The 17,575-nt window shown below is 37.3% G+C and overlaps 1 protein-coding gene across 1 annotated transcript in view; it reads left to right on the forward strand.

The window, feature by feature from the left end:
- Nucleotides 1-17,575, forward strand: part of LEPR (leptin receptor) — a 63,405-nt gene that overhangs the window by 14,749 nt on the left and 31,081 nt on the right. The window contains exons 4-6 of the mRNA XM_021679971.1: nucleotides 7,030-7,238; nucleotides 11,558-11,703; nucleotides 13,953-14,097. Coding sequence (XP_021535646.1) covers nucleotides 7,030-7,238; nucleotides 11,558-11,703; nucleotides 13,953-14,097 — 500 coding nt within the window. The remainder of the gene's footprint in view (nucleotides 1-7,029; nucleotides 7,239-11,557; nucleotides 11,704-13,952; nucleotides 14,098-17,575) is intronic.

Below are 17,575 nucleotides of genomic sequence, written 5' to 3' on the forward strand. Positions count from 1 at the left end.
AAAAAAAAAAGGATTCCCCTCCCCCTCTACCCATGTGGTTATACTATAACTTGATATACATTAAGGTTCATTTGTTTTGTTTTCTTCTTTTCTTTTTCTCTTTTCTTTCTCCCTTTCATACTTGTTGATTTTCCATTTGTTTGGTAATATCTTACATCTGAAGAGTACTTTGTATTTTACAAAATGCCTCTTAAACTTGTCTCCTTGATGAGATTTATCTCGGCCCTTACTTCTCATTTGGGCCTGGTTCATGAGATCTGGAGTGGAGCCAGTAATTTGCATTTTTATCAAGTTCCAGAGGATGCTGATGCTAGTGGTTTGGGGATAACTCTTTGAGAACCAATCTATGGCTCTTATTGAAAACAGGTTCCTTAGTCCCAGACCTAATGAATTCTCCATGAAGGGTCTAGGAATCTATTTTTAAAAAGGCTCCAGGTGATTCTGATCATGAGACTAGTCTGGGATACTAATTTGGTCTTTGAAATTTGGGGGATTGGCAAAGTAGATTTTTTGGGTAACATTTGTATAGATTACCAGTCTGAGATTTAAAATAAGTGACTTGATCAAATGATATACAAAACTAATACTGTTTTAAACAATTCCCATGTATTCATTTGTCCACCATGGTTTGCTCTCAGTTTATGTCACAGTTATGAACTTGCGTGGCGCCCATTTGATGTTATTCCTGTAATAACTTAGCATAGATCTTTGCTTAGAGAAGAAAAATATTCTGGGAACAAATAATATGACCAAAGGTCAGGGGATCGAATGTGCTCTTTCCAGGTTTCATACAAACTTTGCAGTTTATGCTCTCATAAATATGAGAAATATCTCATGTTTTCTTCAAGGAAAAAGTAATTTGAAATAATCCTCTAATTCTTTAAAGTTCTGATGTATGGAAATGTTAAGATGATTCAGATTATAATTCTTTTTTAGTTGTGGCCACTAATGTATTAATCCCCTAAATAAAATAATAAAGTGGCCACAGTAACAGGGAAATTTGTCTGGCGATAATAAGACGTCTTGGGTTTAATGAAGTGAGCAAGGAACATGGAAGCACAATACTTCAGACTAGTTTCAGGTCCACATTGTCTCTGAGCCTCACTTTCTTACTTATAAAGTAGGTGATATTAGTTCCCTCATAAGGTATTTTGAAAATTAAATTAGTGATTCCCAAGGTGTATATGTAAATTGTAAATATGCTATATAAGGAAATGTGATGATATATTTAATGTGGATTCTCTATTTTTGTGTCCTTTGTCCATCAAGTTCCCACCAGTAGGGAGTAGAAAATGTTTCTGGCCAATAGCTAGGATTGAAAATTTTTTCTTTAAGGGCCAGATAGCAAATATTTCAGACTTTGCAGGCCATAAGGTCTTTCTTCCAACCTTGTAGTCATAGTTAATATATAAATGAATAAGCATTACTACGTTCATGGACACGGAAATTTGAATTTTATGCAATTGCCATGTATCATGGGACATTCTTCCTCTTTTTTTTTTTTTTAAACCATTTGAAAATGTAAGAAACCATTCTTAGCTCACAAGCTGTACAAAAAACAAGTGTATTTGGCCTGTGGGCTGTAGTTTCTTCACCCCTGTGTAGAACATTTGAAAATTAGTTTTAGATTGATTCTTAGAGTTTCATAATGAGATTGTCTGTTGGGGTGGTTTGGGAAATTTCTGAATGGAGATGACTTAAAAAAAAAATCACAATTAATGAATTACTAGAATAAACACATATATTACATATAGTCATTATTATAAATATATAGTATATATGTTTTCTTCGTGTATATTGAAATTATAAAGAAATTAACAATGAGATTGATTAAATAGAACACACAACATTGTAAAGTGATAGAGAAACCAGATAATCTAATTGGTAATCAGCCCGATTCTACAAATATCCACTCTATTTAGAAAAAATGGCATTGGCACGACCATCTACAGTAAGATGGTGTAATTCTAACTTTTCTTTTTGTTTTAAAAAAGAAAAATATCACTAGAATTTTCTGTCCTTTAGAAAGCATTAGTGAAGAATGTATGCCTTATTTTCTGTTTAGTTCTATTTTTGCTGTAAAATTTGGGAGTTCTTCAATCAAAGCATAATTCTGTACAGGCATATTTCTGACATAAAATACCACAATTTACTCAATTTGTTCCATACCCTTTTCATAAAAGCTTTTATTTTAATACTCAAAAAATACCTAGAAGGCATAGTGTGATGTTTTCAAAAAATGACATTTCATTGGCTTTGTGAGATTTAGATAAAATTGAAAGTGCTAAGTCATTCCAACTCTAATTCAAAATGTTATTTTATGGGTGTATAGCACTTTAAAGTTTTCAAAAATACTTTTATGTATTTGTCTTTGATATTTACAACAGCATTGTAAAGGGAGATGGTGCAGGCATTTTTCTCTGTTTTACTGATTGTGGAAACCAAGGCTAATAAAGAAGAACTTACCTGTCTATGGTCTTATGGCTCAAAAGCAAATGGAAGGACTTGATATTAAGTCTTGGTGTTAATTTAGTGTGCTTCTAACAATAATATTATCCCTGACACAGCGCCCAGTAGACTGCTTTGCACGTTGAAAGGACTGTAAATGTTGTTTCTTGATTGATTTATTTGAGGACTAAAGTAATACTGAAGTCTATCTCAGAAAACTTGAAAATCTATCAGAATTCACATTTAATACTAGTGGTGTATGTATGAAAGATTCAGGTCGATTTCATTCACGTTGTATTTATATGTGAATTCTCAGGGATAACTAATATTTCCCTGTCTTGCTTGAGCCACCCCATTCTGTCCATAAACACCTGCTGCCTTCTATCTAAACCACTCTATCTTTTTTAAAGAATTTGGGGATGGAAAGGGAGTATTAATATTTAGACATGATCACTGCCTTCAGAATTCTTGCAGTCCTTTTGGAGGGAAAAGACTGTAAGTGCTAAATATACTAATTAAAAATTAGTGTGGAGAGGGGCGCCTGGGTGGCTCAGCTGGTTAAGCGACTGCCTTCAGCTCAGGTCATGATCCTGGAGTCCCGGGTTCGAGTCCCGCATCGGGCTCCCTGCTCGGCAGGGAGTCTGCTTCTCCCTCTGACCCTCCTCCTTCTCATGCTCTCTGTCTCTCATTCTCTCTCTCTCAAATAAATAAATAAAATCTTTAAAAAAAAAAAAAAATTAGTGTGGAGAAAGCACTGCTTTAGCTGCTCTGCTAACTGCAAGAATTCTGAAGGCAGTGATCATGTCTAAATATTAATACTCCCTTTCCATCCCCAAATTCTTATCCCTCTCCCCTCCCTCTTGACTCCTCCCACCCCAAACAAGTCTTCTTATTTGCAGCTAGGCTTAAACTCTCCAGGCAACCATGCAGATTAAAAAAAACAACACTAATAAATCAGAAATAACAACTCTGTGTCTTGGTTGCATGCTATTATTCTTTGTGCTTTTAGTTAGGTAATTCAACCCAGCTAGTTATAGGCAGTCACCCACTTAACAATGGTTTGACTTATGATTTAATGGTGTGAAAGCAATACTCATTCAGTATTGTTTCCCAGACTAGTGATATGTGGTAGGATACTCCCTCGTGATGCTGGGCATTGGCAAGTCCTAGTCAGCCCTGTGACCATGAGGGTAAACAACTGATACACTTCCACCATCCTCTCTCTTTTTTTTTTTTTAACTCTTGGTATGATATTCAGTAAATTACATGAGATATTCAAAATTTTATTAAAAAATAGGCTTTGTATTAGATGATTTTGCCCACCTGTAGGCTAGTGTGAATGTTCTAAGCATGTTTAAGGGAGGCTAGGCTAAGCTATGACATTTGGTAGGTTAGGTGTATTAAATGCATTTCAACTTAGGATATCTCTAATTTGCGATGAGTTTGTCAGGAGGTAACCCATCATAAGTCAAGGAAAAACTACAATTACTTTTTTTTTTAAGATTTTATTTATTTGAGAGGGAGAGAGCAAGAGAGAGCACAAGCAGGGTGGGGCGGGGGGGGGGGGCTGTTGAGCAGAGAGGGAGAAGCAGGCTCCCCGCTGAGCTGGGAGTCGGATGCAGGCTTGATCCCAGGACCCTGAGATCATGACCTGAGTCGAAGGCAGACACTTAACCGACTGAGCCACCCAGGTGCCCCTGCAATTACTTTTTAAGGTTAGCTCATTCATTTGTAGGTTTACAGTGTTAGGCAAAGTATTGCTTAAAAAGTTATTCCTAAATTTTCTTTTTTGGGTAAACAGCTTTATGGACATAAAATTAATAGACAATAAACTGTACATGTTTACACAGCTTATTATATATTTAAAGTATAAATTGATAAGTTTTTCTATATGAAATCACTCATAAAATCATCACCCTAATAAAGAAAATGAATATATTGCCAATCACAAAATTGCTTCCCGCCCCTTTGTAACCCCACCCGTTGCCCCTACCTGTGGTCCCTATCACCCTCATCACTCTCCACTGTCCCCAGGCAATGAATGACCTGCTTTCTGTTATCGCAAGGTTACTTTGTATTTTCTAGGATTTTATATAAATGCAATCATACAGGGCGCCTGGGTGGCTCAGACGGTTAAGCGTCTGCCTTCGGCTCAGGTCATGATCCCAGAGTCCTGGGATCGAGTTCCACATCGGGCTCCCTGCTCCTTGGGAGCCTGCTTCTCCCTCTGCTTCTTTCTCTCTCTCTGTCTCTCATGAATAAATAAATAAAATCTTTAAAAAATAAAAAGATAAAAAAATAAATAAATGCAATCATACAGTACTTTTGTCACACTTTCATGCAGCATGATTATTTTGAGAGTCATTAATGTTGTATGCATCCACGAGTAGTTCATTCCTTTCCATTGTGAAGTAGCATTCCATTATATGGATATACCACAATTTGTTTATCCGTTCACCTGTTAATGGACATTTGAGTTATTTACGGTTTTGGGCTATTACAAATAAAGCTGCTACAAGTCTCTGTGTTTGTTTGTATATGAGTCTCTGAGAGGACATGTACTTTCATTTCTCTTGGATGACCACCTGGGATAGAATGTGTAAATTATATGATAGGTGTTATTTTAACAACTTAAATATTACTAAACTATTTTCCAAAGTTGTATCATTTTACATTCCCACCAGCTGTGGATCAGAGTTCCAATTTCTTCACATCCTTATAAAATTAATTTTTAAAATTTTAGCCATTCTAACATGTGGATAGTGGTATCATTGTGGTTTTAATTTGCATTTCCTGAATAACAAATGACCTTGGGCTTCTTTTGACATGCTTATTTTCATTCATTTATCTTCTCTAAGTGCATGGCGAAATCTTTGCCTGTTTTTTAATTGTATTGTTTGTTTTATTATTGAGTTTTGAGAGTTCTTTATATCTTCTGGAGATAAGTCCTTTATCAGATAGATAATTGGGAAATACATTCTCTCAGTCTATGGCTTGTCTTCTTGTTGTTCCATAGTGTCTTACTTTCAAAAAACAGAGTTTTCAATCTTGGTAAGAATCCAGTTTATCAATTTGTTCTTTTATGGATCATGCTTTTGGTGTTGCATCTACGGAAATGTTACCTTATTGAAGGTAACAAATTTTCGTCCCCATGTTCTCTTCTAGAAGTTTTATGGCTTTAGGTTTTACATTTTTTTTTTTTTTAAGATTTTACTTATTTATTTGACAGAGAGAGAGACAGTGAGAGAGGGTACACAGCAGGGGGAGTGGGAGAGAGGGAAGCAGGCCTCCCACTGAGCAGGGAGCCCGATGCGGGGCTCGATCCCAGGACCCTGGGATCATGACCTGAGCTGAAGACAGACGCTTAACGACTGAACCACCCAGGCACCCCTAGGTTTTACATTTGAACTGGTGATCCATTTTCAATTAATTTTTGAATCTGGTGTGAGTATGGATTGAAATTTGTTTTGTTTTGTTTTGCATATAGATATCCCATTGTTCTGCACGACCTAATGAAAAGATTACCCTTTCTCCACAGAACTGCTTTTGCACCTCTGTAGAAAGAAGCCGGCTGTCCATATAAGTGTTGGTCTCTATTCTGTTCCATTAATCTATTTTTCTGTCCTTATACTCTGTTGGCTTGATTATTGTGGTTCATTAGCTATAACTCCTTGTTTTATAATTTTAGTGGTTGCTTTAGGATTTATAATGTAGGTTTTTAACTTAACTACAATCCAACAGATGTACCTCTAAGTAATATTATCGCACTTCATGTATAGTACGAGAACATTAAAACCGCACACTTATGTTACATCTCTCTCCCCCAAGCTTAGAGCCAGCATCACACATTATACTTCTACCTGTGTTATAAACCCTACACTCCATGGTATTTTTTTTTTTTTGCTTTAAGCAGTCAGTAGATACTTACCTTTTTAAAATTATTTTCATTTCTTTTTTTTTTTTTGAAGATTTTATTTATTTATTTGAGAGAGAGAGAGAAAGAGGTAGCGAGAGAGAGCACGAGTGGGGAAGAGAGGGAGAAGCAGACTCCCCGCCGAGCAGGGAGCCGGATGCGGGGCTCCATCCCAGGACCCTGAGATCGTGACCTGAGCCGAAGGCAGACGCTTAACTGACTGAGCCACCCAGGCGTCCCAGTTATTTTCATTTCTCTGTGTGGAATCAGATTTCCATCTGCTGTCATTTCCTTTTTGTCTGATGGACTTCCTTTGGCACTTTTCATAATGCAGATCTGATGGTGACAAATTCTTTCAGTTTTGGTATGCCTGAGAAAAGCCTTTATTTCATGTTTATTTTGAAAGGTATTTTCTCTGGGTGTAGAGTTTTAGGACCACAATGCTACTTTCCTTTCGGTACTTGACTATTGCTTCACTCTCTTCTTGCTGCTATTATTTCTAATGGCTAACCTGCTGGAACCCTTATCTTTGCATCTCTGATATAATGTATCCAGTTTTTTCTAGATGCCATTTAAGCTGGATGTCCAGAACAGTTCACCTCAGTTTGGATTTTTGTCACGTATTTTTGTCACCTCTGCTAATATTTAGCTCGCTCTTTTGCACGTAGGCCTGAAGTGTTAGACGAGTCACCTCTGGTCCCCCAGAAAGGCAGTTTTCAGATTGTTCAGTGCAACTGCAGTGTTCACAACAGCTGTGAATGCCATGTGCCTGTGCCAACTGCCAAACTCAACCACACTCTCCTTCTGTATTTGAAAATCACGTCTGGTGGGATAAATTTTCAATCACCTCTAATGTCGGTTCAGCCCATAAATGTTGGTAAGTCGTGCATAAAAAAGGTATTATATCTAAACATCAGCCACACAAACAGGTTAAACATTGCTTACAAAAATTTTCAGTAGCTTCTCTTGCTTTGACCAGTGTGGTCAGGACAGCAAATGTAGAATTGGGGAGTATTAGAAGCAGCTTCTAGAATGTTTTAAGAGTAGTATAGATGGTCTCTGCAGTTGTAACTTGAATTCTTTCTTTCTTTTTTAAAGATTTACCCATTTATTTTAGAGATAGAGAGAGAGCAGGCATGAGTAGGGGGAGGGGCAGAGAGAGACTCTTCAAGCAGACTCCCCACCGAGCGCGGAGCCTGATGAGGGGCTTGATCCCATGAACCATGAGATCATGACCTGAGCCAAAACCAAGAGTCAGACCCTTAACTGACTGAGTCACCTAGGCGCCCCTTAAATTCTTTCTTAAAAATAGTTTTTCTTTCAACCCTGTATCTAATGGATATGTATCGTTCGGTTGTTACTTTTTCGCTTCTCAGGTAACAGTTTCCGAAAATAATTAGGAGCTTGTTTTTTACCTTTATTTATTTATTTTATACCTTACTTATTCCTTCAATAAATATTTTTTAGAAGCTCACGTGTGTCAGCCACTGACCTCGGAGCTGGGGAAACATTGGTGAATGAGACAAAGTTCCTGCCTCATAAGCCAGAGACAACCAATAGTGAGCAGAGAGAAACAATAAAAAAGTAAACACCTACATAATTTGCTATACAAATCTGATTATAATAAAAACTCAAGTAATAGGTAGTGTCCCATATTTTTAATGCAAAGATTCCCAGTTTCTTTTGATCAACTTGAACATAGGATTACAAATGTGAATAATATAGGCAATGTTCACTTAAAGTATTTATTAACTCCATTTTGTGTGTGTATTTTATATATAATATGAAATTAAACAGCGTTACTATTTTCCACTTATATTTCTTGAAACCATTATATACCAACTCTTTACATGCATCTTGGCATCGTTGTTTTTGACATTACTAGAGCCAGTTTTCCAGGGATCTCATACAGTTTTCCACACAACTTGACCTTCACTTCTTTCTAAGTTACTGGGGATATGCTACTATTTGAATCTGCATATGACATCGTATTTTAACATTAGGACGTTCAAATAATTTGTCCTCTAGGGATATATTTGTGGTCTCTGCAACATAATTACAATGATGTCCAAGCAATTCTGTCATGAAGTTATAGCACAGGAAAAATATATATAAAATTTATAAAATATCATTATGTTCTCTTTTTAAAACTAATTCTGTCAGGTGATTTTTAGAAGGATTTAGAACCAGAATTAAATTAAATATTAAAAAAAAATAAGATAGTTAAGAGAAGGTGCTGTGATAGACTTTATAAGAAACCTAAAAAGAATTCTGTCTTTTTTTCAGGGATAATTTTTTGAGAAAAAAAAAATCTTTCCTTATACTTGGGTATATATGATAATGTCCTAAAATGATAAGTGCCACAAAAGAAATAAGACATGGAGAGGGCCAGGTAGGTGTAAGGACTATTATTTCAGCTACAGAGGTCAAAGAAGACCTGTTTTAGGAGATAGCATTTGGGCTGAATGAAAAAGAGATAGCCATGCAAAAATCCAGAACAAAAGGTGCTCCAACCAGGGAAAATAGCACCTGTAAAACCTCTGAGATGGAATGAGCTTGGAAGTTGGAGGAACCCAAGAGAAGGCCTTTGTACTTGCAGTGAATGAGGTAGGGGAATATTTGGAGATGTGGTCAGAGGTATCGGATTCAGGTCATATGGTAGGCCAGGGTTACAGAGTTTGGGTTTTATTCTAATTACAGTGGAAGCTTTTGAACCAGGAGAGTGATATGGTCAAGTGTGTGTGTTTGTGTGTGTGTCTGTGTGTGTGTGTGTCTGTGTGCATGTTTAAAATTTACTCTGCATGCGGAGAAGGAAATTGATGGAGAAAAGAGGAAGGATGGTTACAAGAGTAGAATCAGAAGGCTCAGAGAGGAGGCTATTGGAATTATCTGGTTGGTTTAGGGATGTAGCAGTGGAGAAGTAAAGAAATGATCATAGTTGGGATTCATTTGGGAGATGATGCTAACTGAAGTTTCTAGTGGATTGGGTATGGAGTATGGACAGAGACGAACCAAAGATAACTCTGAGACTTGGCCCTGAGCGTGTCAGTGAATAGTGGTGCCAGATACTAAGATAAGGATATTTGGGGAGGATCGGGTGTGTGACATATTATTTTTGAGATGCTTATAGATACCCAAGAGATGCTGAGCAGGCAGTTGGACATATGATCAGTTCAGGGGAGATATATATGGGAGTATCTGGCATATAGATGTTTATGGGATTGCCCGAGATCACCCACTTAGAATTCATTGAGAGAAAGACTGAGGCAATCAGAGAGAAAAGAGGAGTAAAAGAGTGTGGTGGCCTGGCAGCCTAGTGGAACCAAGTGAGCAGCTATGTGGAATGCTGCTGAGCGCTGGAGGAAAATGCATCAGACATCTGACATTGGATTTGGCAAAGGATGATGACCTTGATAGAGCAATTTCCGTGGATTGGTGAGGAGGAAGACCTACCTGATCAGAGTAGGTCGGTCAGGAAAATGGGACACAAAGTGGGAAGAGTGAGTAGTGCTAACTCTTCCAAGGAATATTGCTCTGAAAGAAGCAGGTAGTTGGCGGTGTATCTAAGACTGGGGACATGGGCGGTCCAGGGAAAGATTTATTTATTTTTTTTTTTTATTTTTTTTTTTTAAAGATTTTATTTATTTATTTGAGACAGAGAGAATGAGAGAGAGCACATGAGAGGGGGGAGGGTCAGAGGGAGAAGCAGACTCCCTGCTGAGCAGGGAGCCCGATGCGGGACTCGATCCCGGGACTCCAGGATCATGACCTGAGCCGAAGGCAGTCGCTTAACCAACTGAGCCACCCAGGCACCCGGGAAAGATTTATTTTTAAGATTTCTAATATTAGGGCACATATGTATGCAGGCAGGAAATGTACAATAGTTTATACTCTCATGATTTCTGTTTGATGTTTTTGTTTTGTTTTCTTTTTATTCATGAGAACTCAGTGAATTTCATCTCTTGTTTCTAGACTTTAGTGTTTATCTGTCTCTGCTTTAAAGTAGCTAAAATTTGTAATATGTCACATAAAATAAAAGCTTTATTAATTTTGATTCAAGGAAAAGAGAAAAACTATGTCTAAATTCTTGAAAATTTAGTATGTTAATTATAGTAATATGCCATTTTAGTTCTTGAAAATAAAATTCAAATCAGTAAACATTTCAATGTAATGATTATTTCTATGTATGTAACTCCTGCTAGTTAAAATCTTGAAAACCCAGAGATGTACCAAGAAGAAAAATGCATCGTCTATTTTCTATCATTTTGGCATTTTTTTCTATTTTAACATATATTTATAAATATTCTTTTATTTGTTAATTTCAACAATTCAGGAACTCAAGTATAGATGATGTTTAATAAACTTTTAAAACTAACAATAGTAAACATTTTCAATATTCTTCTCCGATATGATTTCCCTTATAGGGAATGAACCATTATTTATTTAGTCAATCCTTTATTGTAAGATGTTTATATTGTTTCTATGAATAATTTAAAAGTTACGTGTATTTAAAACTACGCACACACACAACCTATACACAAATGCATATTCATACATGAACACATGCATATACACATGAACTCAAATCATTTACTAAGTTAAACACATTGTTAGGCTAAGAAACTCTATCCCCATTTCTGGTGACAAGCCAGGGCCTGTGAATGCTGTGTTTATTGCATGTAATATATGCATGCTGTGGGTTATTTGAGTAGGTGTGTCTAGATTTTTATTTTTCAAAGTTAATAGATTTGCTGAGTTTTGCGTGCATATTTACGTGAATTTTTGCATGTAAACTCCATATGCATTTTTCAAGTAGTGTTCTGCAAAATGCCGTTTTTCCTTGTCACCTGCTAAACTGGTGGGTGAGGGTGGTGGTGGGGAGTCTTCAAAGAAGTTTGGGGAATGCTAGGTTAAATAAAGTTAGCTGACTTTTTTTACAGCAGGAATTCACATTTATCAAAACAACCTCCTTACTGTTTACACTTTTTGCCATGTAGGGAGAGGAAATGAATATATGTGGATTGCTATGGAAAGGTACAAGGAGTAGACCTAATATTTTAGTCTGGAATTAGCCTTTGAATAAGATCACCTTTTAAGTAGTTGAAAGAACAGGATATGCTAATAATTCATTTTGACTTTATTTTGTGATTATCATGAAAATTGCTTGACTTAAAAATGTTCTCTTTTTTCCTTAAGTGAAGCCTGATCCCCCATTAGGTTTACATATGGAAATCACAGATGCTGGCAATTTAAAGATTTCTTGGTCCAGCCCAACCTTGGTACCATTTCAACTTCAATATCAAGTGAAATATTCAGAGAATTCTTCAACATATATGAGAAAAGTAAGTATAATTTAATAAAATGAAAGGTTGAGAAACAACTAGAGACCCTTTCCAGGTCCAGTAGAAAATGCCCTTTGTATGCCAGACATGCATGGTCCTCCTAGAGCTAAATCAGCTGTAATTTAATATTATATCACTGGCTTTCATTTATGATCAGCATAGGACATGACCACATGAACAACATGTCCGTATCTTCAGTAAACGCTTTTGGAGAAATTGTTTGATGTTGCACAATATCTCTTATGTATGGATCCATGTTATATACTGAGGAGTGTGATAAATTCCTCCCAGACTTTAGTGCCAGCGAAAGTTCCAAATTCCTCTTCCTCCCCTCAAAAAATTATGTTAGATTAATAACTTTCTCTGTCTCTCCCTCTCCCTCCCTCTCTCTCTTCCTTACACACACACACACACACACACACACACACACGGCTAAATGGCTACAGGAAGTCCAGTTATAGAAACTTGAATTCATAATGATAATTTTCTCACCTACAGACCTCTGATTTCTGATTTTACGATTCCAACTATTGTTTTATTGCTCAACATACTTACTTGCAGCATACGCATTTGTAATATAAGGTCTGTCAAATTCTTTTTGCATTCTTTCAGTATTTATTGAGGACCTCCTAGGTGCTAGGAACTGTTCTGTTTGCATCAGGATGCACTGAGTGGTAGAGCTAACGGGTGCTGGTAGAGCTGGTAGGTTGTAATATTAAGTGGAGGTGGGGAAGACCTCATGGAGAAGGTGACATTTGAGCAAGGCTCTGAAGGAGGTTAGTGAAGTAGATATCTGGGGGAATTAGTTTCCAAAGAGAGAAGACAGTAATTCAGAGGCCCTACGCCGGGTAAGAAGCTGGAGGCCGGGGTAGGCAGTGAGGGCAAGAGTTGCAGTGGATGAATCAAAGAGGAGCAGGAGAGGAGAAGGAGGACATCATAAAGAGCATGGGCCGTGCTTGGACTTTGGCATTTTCCTTTGTGAAACGAATTGTTATATAATTTAGAAGTAAAAACCTGTCTTTGTACCTCTGGGCCAATTTTATAAAGACTTTATTTTCATTAAGAGCAGAAAATAAATCCTTGGTGTCCTGTGTGGGAAAAGCAGAGTTAAGACTTCTCTGGGCTTCAGCTTTCTCATCTGCAAAATAGAAACAATAGGATTTGAAATCTAGGTGACCTGCTATTGTAGAATACATTTGTGGTGCTTTTCACCCTTTTGGTTTCTGGAACCCACAGTTTAAGAGGCCAGGGATTTCAATAACTTTGGAGTACGTCATTGGAAAACAGAATGTATTTGCTAAGCGATTCTTTTTTTTTTTTTAAGATTTTATTTATTTGACAGAGAGAGACAGCGAGAGAGGGAACACAAGCAGGGGGAGTGGGAGAGGGAGAAGCAGGCTCCCTGCTGAGCAGGGAACCCGATGCGGGTCTCCATCCCAGGACCCTGGGACCATGACCTGAGCCGAGGGCAGCCGCTTAACAACTGAGCCACACAGGCGCCCCGCTAAGCAATTCTTAATAGTTGTTTCTTGCAGAATTAGGTCTCTTAGATATTTACCCTCTAGTTTGTAAACTGTATTTTGATTTACTATAGCTTATCAGGTTCAGGTTCTTAAAATTATTCACGCCCTCCTCTGTGACACTTTCCTCTAGGAATGTTTCTAATTCTGTGTCTGCTCCTGCTCATCATTTTCTACCAGGTGTGTATTATAGATGTCAGCAGTGCCCTGAAACTCCCAGCTGATTTTAGCTGTACCTGTCAAATTTCACAAGGTCAATATTCGTTATCATTCAGTTAAAAATATCTGCTGATTATCATTGTGATTTTCTTCTTGGATTCGCGGGCTATTTAAAATTTTATTGACAGTGGCATCTGGGTGGCTCAGTCGTTAAGCGTCTGCCTCCGGCTCAGGTCATGGTCCCAGGGTCCTGGGATCGAGACCCACATCGATCGGGCTCCCTGCTCGGCGGGAAGCCTGCTTCTCCCTCTCCCACTCCCCCTGCTTGTGTTCCCTCTCTCGCTGTGTCTCTCTCTGTCAAATAAATAAATAAAATCTTTTTAAAAATGTATTGACAAAAGTGCAAACATTTGTTATTTTGTTACTGATTTCTGTTTAATTCCACCGTGGCCGGCCAACTATTCTGTAAGACTTTCATTCTTTGAAATTTGTTGGGACTGCTTGTTCTCAGTTTTGATGAAGGTTCCATGTCAACTTGATGCTCTGATGTTTTCAAACAATATTTAACAGGCTGATGAAATTGTCTCAGCTACATCTCTGCTGATAGACAGTGTGCTTCCTGGGTCTTCATACGAGGTTCAAGTGAGGGGCAAGAGACTGGATGGCCCAGGAACCTGGGGTGACTGGAGCACCCCTCTTATCTTTACCACACAAGGTAGGTTTTGTAATAGTAGCTCCTATCGAGAGGAGAATATGCTTCCTGATTTTTCCCTTGGCCTGTTGTAAGCATCTTAAATTTCGTAGCAGTAAACCAAAAGGAGGGACACAATATTAACGTTTTATTTAAGTGTTGGCAGGTTACTTTGTGAATGAAAACGTGCAAAAGCAACTTATAGAAGAGCTCCCAAGTTTATGTGCGTACATAGCAGTGTCTTGCTGAATTACTCTTACCCATTCAAAAGATAGACTTAATAGAAAGGTTCCAAATTCACAAATTCAGAACGCTACTGGTATCAGTGTTTCCTTAATTTACATTTAAAATCAGATATATTTATTTGACATAAATTCCAAATACTCAAATTTCATTTAATTATTATATTTTATATACTACAATAAATAATAACGTAATGAAATAGTTCTTTTCACTCCAGATGCTGGCTTTTGAGAGTTTTCACTTTCAGTTTTCATGTTTTTAATCTTTAACATCAGAAAACCTGTGGTTTATTCAAAACTTCCTCATGAAGTTGAGGTGGTGGTTTACAAATAGTCCCAGGAACCTTAGAATAGTCCAACCCTGTCATATGCTAACTTGTGACGCTAGGAAGACACTTCAGGGTTCTTTGCTTCGTTGTCTGATCTGTCAAAAGAGCAAAATGATTCCTACTGAAACTCGTGCAGGTTGATTATGGATATATAGAGACAGCAAGTCCCCTGAAAATCACTAAGCAGACAGTCAACACATTTAATGAAATAAGTTCATTTATTGGTTACTTCCTATTTAAAAAGCATTGACTTGTCAAAAAGCCAGTAGCATTAGTGGTTTAAGAACACAGACTTTGGAGTCTGACAGAATCTTATGGAAGTATTGGCCTCACCACTTATTTGGAAAGTTTCTTCACCTTTCTAGGCCTCAATTGCCCCATCTGCAAAATAGGGACATTTTTATTATGGATAGACAGAAACAGTGCACCTACTGTGCTCACTGCGGTGCCTGACCTTTAGTAAGCACCCAGTAAACAGTAGATGCAATCATAGTTTACACAGCCACAATCTCAATATTCAAAATCTCAGCATCTAATGAAGGTTTCAAGTTGATAAGATACATAACTAATTGCATGAGCAAGCTTGTCATAAGAGCTAGCAAAGTACTAGGCAATGGGAAGGATTGGTTCTCACTAGGAAAGCCAGGAACCTTCTGTGAACAGATTTAGAAGACATGGATTTCTCATCACGATTCCTCAGATAATTATTGAGCATGACAATGTGTGTGCTGACGACTCAGCTTCTGGAATTTTTCGGAGGAAGGTCAGCTTTTCTACATTCAATTATTTATCGTTGATTAATAGGCCTTAATGACCAGTGGTGAATTATGTAGAGGGGGATAAATTACAACATGTGGAGGTTTTTAAGAGAAGGGGATGGGGTAAAGCGGGTGGCAGAGGAGGCTAGTAATCCTGACTCCCACCCTGAGTGGGATGGCTTTCTTTGTGATTTTACTTCTTAATTAGATCTGAAAACCTACCCTCCCTAAAGAAGAGGGAAATTCTAAAAGGATCATTATTATTTTTAAGGTTTGCTAATATTCAAGTTATATATTATACCTTTTTAGAATAATGATTCTTAGCAATTCTGTATTCAGTGGGGTTAAGATGAACATTTTGATCCAGTATAATATAATAGTTATTTGTGTTACATTTCATGTAAGTTTTTGTTTTGGAGTGTTCAACTTAGGTTTTTAGACCTTTGGATGGACTTAGTTTTAGTTCTGTTTTACTTAGTACAAAACCCTTTTAGACTTAGACTACTGTTACGTTCTTAGTTCACGTCAGTATCTGTAGGATTAAATTTGCTTGGTTTTAATATGTTGGACCACATTTATTTTTTTTATACATAATATAAATCAGATTTATTAATATATATTATAAAGCACATACATATGTATATATATATGCTTTTCCCTATGCAAATATTTAGGGTTTTGTGTACATGACAGTAATAAAGATATGTTTTGTTGAAAAGAAACTTTGCCAATTTACTTGCTAAAGTGTCTAACAATATTGCAGTTAACACTGGGCCTTTTACTTATTCACCACAGGTGTGTCCCTCTAGTGACTTTAGACATCCCAAATAGAAATATCTGATAGTAAGTGAAAAATAAATCCAGACAGTAAATAAATAGCTCCCCCAAGGGCAGAATTTGTTGATTTAGCAATGAGTGTAAAGGTAAGCTTACTAATTTAACAGGCTTGGATGGCTTAAATGCCAGTGAGTGGTACCAGGTGATTATTAAGGGAAAGACAGAAACTTACCAAATATAAAGGAGACTAGGGACACCAAGTGCGGGGAGAAGAGCTTCCACACTTCAGTAGCTCCCAAGCACATTTCTCTGTTATAGGATCGTCTACAGTTAACGACGTAACGATGGGTACTGAATCACAAATCAAATGTATAAGTAGGTTCATACTTCTCTACTGAATAATAATAATAATAATGATAATGACAGTTATGGAGTGCTTCCTGTATTTCAAGCACTGTTCTAAGTGCTTTACATATATTATCATTTTATCCTTTCGATCCCCTGTGAGATAGGTACTGATATTCCCCTTTCGCAAAGAAATCGGGATTTAGAGAGGTTAAGTACATTGTAAAAGTTGGCACAATCTAGAGCCGGCAGTCTAATTCCAGAGTCATGTTTGTACGCACTAATACAGTGATTAAGTGCCTGACGTATGTTTATGTCACCAAAAATTGATCCTGGGCACGAATCAGCGGTAAGCTTAATTACATAGAGCACTTTAGCGGAACACCTCATTTCCTTCATGGTTCCTGATAAATGAGGTTTCAGCGTTGCTTGGGTTTTTCAGGTCTCAGGTTTGCTGAGTTGCCTTCAAAGCAGTTCCCACATCCCCCAGCGCTTACAGCACTGGAGGCTTGTTCTTGAACCGTGTGCACCAGTGAAGTATGTTTCTCCAAACTTGGGAGCTTCCTCTTCTTGTGTAAAAAGATTTGGATCCTTCTCCCTTAAACCTAGGTGTTTAATATGATTAGATTATCCTCTGCTGTTCACTGTTGGCATCCACGAAACGGAAACATTCTGTAAGACTGAGGCATTAACTTACTTAGAATGAATTAGCACATCTACTTTATCATTTCCAAACACTCTGGATTTTATTGATTTTTTTGGGGAACAGAGACTGTCTGATGTATTGGTGCCAGAGCCAACAGATGCTAATTATCAGTTCCTTTATAGCTACTACATTTTGTTCAATGATTTTTGTTGTTGTTGTTCATTGATTTATTAAAGCTGTACCTACCAAGTACACAGTTAAAGAAGCATTGACCATTTTTAATCAAGGAATTCTTACGGATTTGGGAGATCTTGGACCCTTAGAAGAATACCCGGGACCTTGCCAGAACTTAAGAAGGCCAAGAATATTGCAATTAAGTTATGCTACATACTGAAAATAAGTTTA

The sequence above is a fragment of the Neomonachus schauinslandi genome, chromosome 4 (assembly GCF_002201575.2).
Source record: "Neomonachus schauinslandi chromosome 4, ASM220157v2, whole genome shotgun sequence".
In the NCBI taxonomy this organism is placed as follows: Eukaryota; Metazoa; Chordata; class Mammalia; order Carnivora; family Phocidae; genus Neomonachus; species Neomonachus schauinslandi.